Here is a 6,212-nt window from a genome sequence, read left to right as displayed (position 1 = left end):
TTAAAAAGCAGACAAACAAGAGAGCCGACTGCCTGGTTGAAAATAAAGCAAAGAGAATTTCGGGGAGGGAGAGTGAGTCTGGAGATGCAAGTCGCTTTAGCAGGACAGGCTCTCCCAGAGACACGGGAAGCTCGGAGCACCTGTTGGTCCCCAGCTTCCTTAGGAAGGGCTGGGGGCGCAGAGGAGGAGTGAGAGGGTTTGAGCCCCGAAGGAGAACACGGCAGACCCTGCCTTCACCACATTCCCTCTCCCCAACTCCCAAGACTCCCGCTCTTCACCTGAAGCCTTGACTGAATAATTTTTTCCGTTGTTGTGTAATCTTAAATATCTAATATTACAAATATTTCACACATATATTCAACACACGCCTATATATTAAAACCAGGGAGGAGACCCTCGACAAGCAGAGGAGCCTGAGCATACCCTCCTCGATCTACCCTTCCCGAGATTCTGCCGCAACGAGACCACTGGAAAATCTCGGAACCCGACTCTACGGCTGCCTTCTCCAACTATCCCCGAGTCTACCGCTAGGCTGTTGAGCGGGCTCTCCCGCTCCGCCGGACGTGCAAAGCACGCATGCACTTCTCCCAGATTGTTTTGTCAATCCGGGGACCTGCATTCTTACTCTCCACTCCCGCACAGCCCCCGTTCCCAAAGATCTATTCCTTCGGTGCAAGGTGAGTGACGGAAATTTGCAACGTCTGGTTCGCTAGGCCATTTGCACTCGGTATGCGGGACAGAGGACCCTCTAAGGGAGATTCTCTAGTCGTCGGTCTGATACAGCGATTGCTATAAACATTCCTAATAAAGGTGTACAAGAAGCTAGACCCGCCCCCTGGAGCCCGAGTCCTTGCACGCCAGGCGCCCGGGAGAACACTTTTCCCTTGATCCGGGGAAAGCAAAACCGAATTTTAACATAAACATATTTGCATATGCCCCTCCCCTTGGCCCCGCCCCTAGGTGGTGCGGGCGCGCCGCCGAACGCCAGCGCCAGGGGGCGGGGTGGGGGAGGGGGCGAGGCCCTCCGAGAGCCGGGTTGGGCTCGCGGCGCTGTGATTGGTCTGCCCGGACTCCGCCTCCAGCGCATGTCATTAGCATCTCATTAGCTGTCCGCTCGGGCTTCGGGGGCAGCCAACGCCGCCAGTCTGAGGCAGGTGCCCGACATGGCGAGTGCAGTGCTGCCGAGCGGATCCCAGTGTGCGGCGGCAGCGGCGGTGGCGGCGGCGGCGGCGCCTCCCGGGCTCCGGCTCCGGCTTCTGCTGTTGCTCTTCTCCGCCGCGGCACTGATCCCCACAGGTAGGTGTGGGCACCGGCCGGTTGGCCCCTAAATCTCCCAAGGCACCCCAGTAGCCGTAGCCACAGAGGGGGGAAACGTTTCCATGACAACCTCTCCCCACTTCCTAAATCCGAAGCGGAGGGAGTGTGGAGAGGAAACTCAGGGCTGAGAGGGAAGGGGCTGAGGGGATCTGTGAGCCCCTTCTCCCCTGCCCGGCTGAGTGTGAATGAGAGTCCCCAGGGATGGCTGCACCCACACCTTCTCTCCCCGGCTTGGCGCGGGGTGCAGAGTGGAGTGAGAATGGGGGGCCTGGGGGCTGTAAAGTATGGGGGAAGGGGATGGTTCGAAGACAACCTCAACCCTTCCGGACCCTTCTAAACTCGCCGTTGTCCCCGTAACTTGCAGGTCCTCCCACCTCCCAGGGCTGCCCATTCGCCCCCACCTCTCCAGAGGGCCCCCCCAGTTCTCCATCCCCGAAGCCTCCTGGTGGCTGACTCCCAGCCGCCCGCGGCGTGATTTCTCCCCGGTCCCCAGGACATCCCCAGACTTGTCTGATCTCCCCTGCCCCTTCCCCCAACGCGCTCTGCCTTTCTCCCCTGTCCCCAAACTGCACGCCTCTCGTGTTTCCCTCCGGCCGCTCGCAGCCCTCCGCCCCCTCGGCTCTGCTGCGGGTCTTTTTGGCCCAGCTCCAGGCGGGGAAAGTTCCCCGGCCCGGCCCCGCGGGTGGGGGGGGGCGGCCGCTGTCGCCGCCTCTGCGGGAAGGCGCCGGGAGCCCGCAGCCCGCCCGCCCCACAGCGTCCTCTGCCACGAGTGGGGACACGGGATTTCCCGGCTGCCCGTTCTTTCGGCGGCCCGAGGGTGGCGGAGGGGGCGTCGCGGCCTTTGCGGCCAGGCGGGCACCCTGCGGTTCCTCCGCGCGCCCCCTGCGTGAAGAGCAGTCTTGGGAATTTGCCCAGGGGCGGCTCTGCACGCCCGGTGCCTTCCCTGAAGACACCAAGCACTCGGCTGGAGCCCGATGTGTGGCTGCCCGTGTGCCGGGCGCGTTGGCGCGGTTGGGAAAGAAGAGGGCAGTGTTTGCTTTTGCTAACAAAAGGGAGCTGGAGCTCTTCCCCAGCGGAGAGGCCGGCCGTGCTGCACCCAGCCTCCCTTCGCGCCACCTCGCCGCGCTCGGCAGCTGCGCGGCGTCCCCTGGCCCCTGCTGCAGGCTCCAGGCGGGCGCCGGGACCCAGTGGCACGGGGCCGCGGGGGGACGAGCGGCGATGCAGGAGGGGATGCAGCAGGGCTCTGAGCCTGCAAAGCCCCTCCTTGCAGCTCCAGAGCTGCAGGACCCGGGAGCAACAAGTGGCGGAGGACGCCGAGAGCTCAGCCCCCACCTGCGGAGCCCCAGGCCCGGGCGGGAACAGCGTTGGGGCCACCGTGCCGCTTCGGGGGCGCCTCTCCGCTTGGGCTGTGCCTTTTGTTTACACGCTAGAGGACACACAGTTATGTAAACACCGCAGGAGACACGCTGTAGGAGACGGGGGATGTGTGGGGGTGCTAGCTTGAGATTTGGGGGACGCCTGGTTGGCTGCTTGCCCCCAAAATAGGCTTGCAAAGGAGCTCGGCTTGGGGAACCTATTGGGGGGGCGTCTGGCAGCAGCGTCAATTCTAGCGCTGAGGGTTTTTTCTTCCATGCCACTGTCTCCGGATGTTGTTTATGTGTTTTTCCTCTGTGAATTCTTAATTTATGAGTTACGAGATAATTGGGTTCACCCGATGCCGGTGTGGTTACAACTTCATTTCAGGTGATGCCTCTGACTGGATGGGTTCAATAAAATGTTCCTGAAAGAGATCCCTCGTGCATTGTAAAAAGCGCCAGTGTCAGTTAAACGTGAGCGTGAGTAAAGGCTCGGTAACTGGCGCATAATAGAGGCAACAATAGACTTGTATTGGCTGCAAAAAAAAAAAAAAAAAAAAAAGCCGGGGGGCGGTGGAAAGCTGTGGTCGGGGATATTGCCTTTTGACTAAAAATGGGAGTCGTGCAATGACGCTTGGCAGCAGAAGTAGGATTAGATTATGCCTCCCCTGTCAAGACTGCTCATTGAAGGCACCGGGTAGTAGCAACGGTACTATATTTGTAACTATCTCGCGGTGAGAAGTTGCCTTCCCTACGAGGGATATATGCTGACTTAGGAGCGGTCTGGAACTCAACCGTCCATGTCAAAGCTACATGAAAATTCTGTTGCCAGTTACCATGGAAGCAGCTTCTTGCTCTTGTGTACATCCCTGTTTGTATGCTGGTTATCAGATTGTGTTCAAATTAGAAAGTAATTGGGTTGGATTTGTAGTGAGGGGATGAGATGACTTTCTTGATTTTTTTTCTCTTAATGCATATATATATATATATATATATATATATATATGTATATTTCGTGGTGAGTTTGAGAGGAGGTCTTGGCTCATTCCGGGGTCCCATACCCCAGGGGTAAATTTCAGGTGGGCGCCAAGGGACTTTTCCTCCTCAGTTCTCTGTTTAAGCTTTCTCAGAGGCCTCCAGTTCCCACTCCCAGGGTTAAAGAAACCTGTTGGTACATCTTACTTCATTAGGCTTGTTTCGTTTACATCCTTGCTGGAAAAGCGAATTAGGACCATCGTGCGTGGGTCCTGGTTCTGTTTTCTCCTGTAACTGAAGCCATCCATCCCCCGCAGAAAATCTCCTCTCATTTCTCCTATGATGTTTGGATGAAATGGATGTTAATGAAATGCAGCAAAAATGGTTTTTTTTTTTACGTTCAAGGTGCATGCATGATGTTGTTTAGGATCCCGAGTGAACCAGTAGCTGATCACCCCCCTCTTATCATTTTCAGGATTAGAGAAGATGGCTGGTGGATGGGGGGTTTATGGTGGTGATGGGAAGGAGGGGGGCTGAGTTTTGCTTGCTTTGGCCTGTTGGGGCTTGCAAACCGGGGATAGAGACTTCACAAAAGTGCCGCCCTGTTATTGTTGCCTTTCCCTGCATCAGACTGAATAGCCGCAGGAGGGACTTGCACTTGTCTGTGATAGATTTGATAAAATATCCCTCATTAATGCCACTTTATATTTACAGTGTGTCACTGGAGACGCACAAGGCTTCATTTAGTGACTTGTGTGACGAGACAAGCTTGCATTATTTGCCTGGGACGTTTTGGAGGAACAAGAGACCCATTGAGCAATCTTTTGAAATGAACAAATACGAAAAAGGGGGGAATAAAAGAGCAGGCAGTTCTCTGGAACAAAGAGCTTTATTCATATGGATGTTGTACATGCTTTATCCAGTTTTCCCCAATGGCCCTCCTGGTAAAGGGGAGTGGGACAGGGAAGACGCCAACAGGCAGGACACTTTCGTTTCCTCTCTCACTTCCTGACTTCATATTCTTATCGGAGTTGGTCCCCGGCTCACTGCCTGCCCATCTCTCTCTACACTCTCTAAAATCCCAGAAGGTAACGGATTCCTGGGTCTCCAAAGAGAGACTGTGAAATCCTTTCTCCCAGCTCTAAATTTCAACAGAAGACAATGCTAGCTACCTGTTGAGGTTGATGTCGTTGGAGGATATATTGGTTGAAGAGAAAGAGATGTCACTTTTCTATGATATGTGTCAAGAAGTGGTTGATAGTGAATGTCAGATTGGTAAGATGTCTTGCAATTATAACATTAGCCTTATTATTTATTTGGAAAGAAATGCTGTGAAAACCAACATCCAAAAATTGTATTCTTATTGATGGTGCTCTTGGAGTTTTTAGTGACTTTTTCCCACATCTGGTACATTTTAGTCTCATACATAAGTGAATTTTTATTATTCCTAGGCCTATATTGCTAAATGATTTTTTAGGCTTTAAAAATTGATAAGATTGCTATGAATATAAACTGTCTCATTATCTTGGGGTTTCTGTACGTGACATTTTAATGCCTAATTGGTCACTTAGAATTTACATTTTAAAAATGATTGTGTGTGTGTGTGTGTGTGTGTGTGTCTGTTTTTAGCAAAAAGTGCATTTTGATGTGGGGATTCTCTTAAATTGGGCCAAACTAATCAATGCTATAATTTGAATGGAAATTTATCAGCAGATGAAGAAAATTCAAAATAAATCCAAAGGATTCAAATGCTGTATATTTTTCTTGGGAAGAATAGTTCTGACCATTATGCTGGGCATTTTTAACTGAAAATCCAGCACAGAAAGGAGAAATCACACAGCGACATCTGTTGCAGAATTGAAAATTTGCTGCTTTGAGTTGGAAGCAATTAGTCCCATATAAGCACCTAATGGTATCAGTGTGTGTGTGTTTGTGTGTATGTATAAGTACCGATACAAATACATACATATACATACTTATATGTACATATATATGCACAGTATACAAAAACTTGCCCACATACAATATTCATATTCACATTAAAAATTATTTAATAGAAAATGTAACATTTTGGGACTAAAGCTGGTTTTAAAAATATTACCTTTTGAGGAATTAGAGATTCTTATAATCATAGATTTTTTGAGAGGGGAAAGATATTAGAAATCATCTGGTGAAATCCCATTTTGAAGTAAAGTAGCCGAAGGCCAGGGAGGGAAGAATCTTACTCTGCAGTTGAACTAAGGCTAGGTTAGCGACAGATCCTGGAGAGGGACAGATCCCTTGATGTCCAGCCAGTGGACCTTCTGTTCCGCCTCCTGGCAAGGATGCCTGGTCAGAGATATGGATCATGAATAGACACTATTTTGGCTAAAAATATTTTGTATTTTGAAGGCAGCAAGATTAATTGTTGCTCTAGGTAATAAACCCATGGATCAGAGGAGTGACCTCTGGGAAGAAAGGACCAGTTCTTGGTAATGTTGTCTTTGGTGTTGACAAATGATCCTGAAACCTCTGGAATTTATTTGGCAGCCGCAACAGAAATGTCATCCAAAGCACCTTCATAGG

General features: G+C 51.4%; 1 protein-coding gene across 7 annotated transcripts in view; it reads left to right on the top strand.

The window, feature by feature from the left end:
* Nucleotides 1–977: 977 nt before the first annotated feature.
* CADM1 (cell adhesion molecule 1) overlaps nucleotides 978–6,212 on the top strand; it is a 331,126-nt gene continuing 325,891 nt past the window's right edge. For 2 of the 7 annotated variants that reach the window (XM_054441704.2, XM_054441701.2), the window contains exon 1: nucleotides 978–1,296. In XM_054441704.2, the coding sequence (XP_054297679.1) occupies nucleotides 1,164–1,296 (133 nt within the window). In that variant the 5' untranslated portion in view covers nucleotides 978–1,163. The remainder of the gene's footprint in view (nucleotides 1,297–6,212) is intronic. The other 5 variants (XM_054441703.2, XM_054441699.2, XM_054441702.2 and 2 more) reach the window with 5 other exon arrangements.

This window comes from Pongo pygmaeus, chromosome 9, assembly GCF_028885625.2.
Source record: "Pongo pygmaeus isolate AG05252 chromosome 9, NHGRI_mPonPyg2-v2.0_pri, whole genome shotgun sequence".
Classification (NCBI taxonomy): domain Eukaryota; kingdom Metazoa; phylum Chordata; class Mammalia; order Primates; family Hominidae; genus Pongo; species Pongo pygmaeus.
Note: the sequence above shows the minus strand (reverse complement) of the source record. Positions and strands in the feature narration are given on the sequence as shown.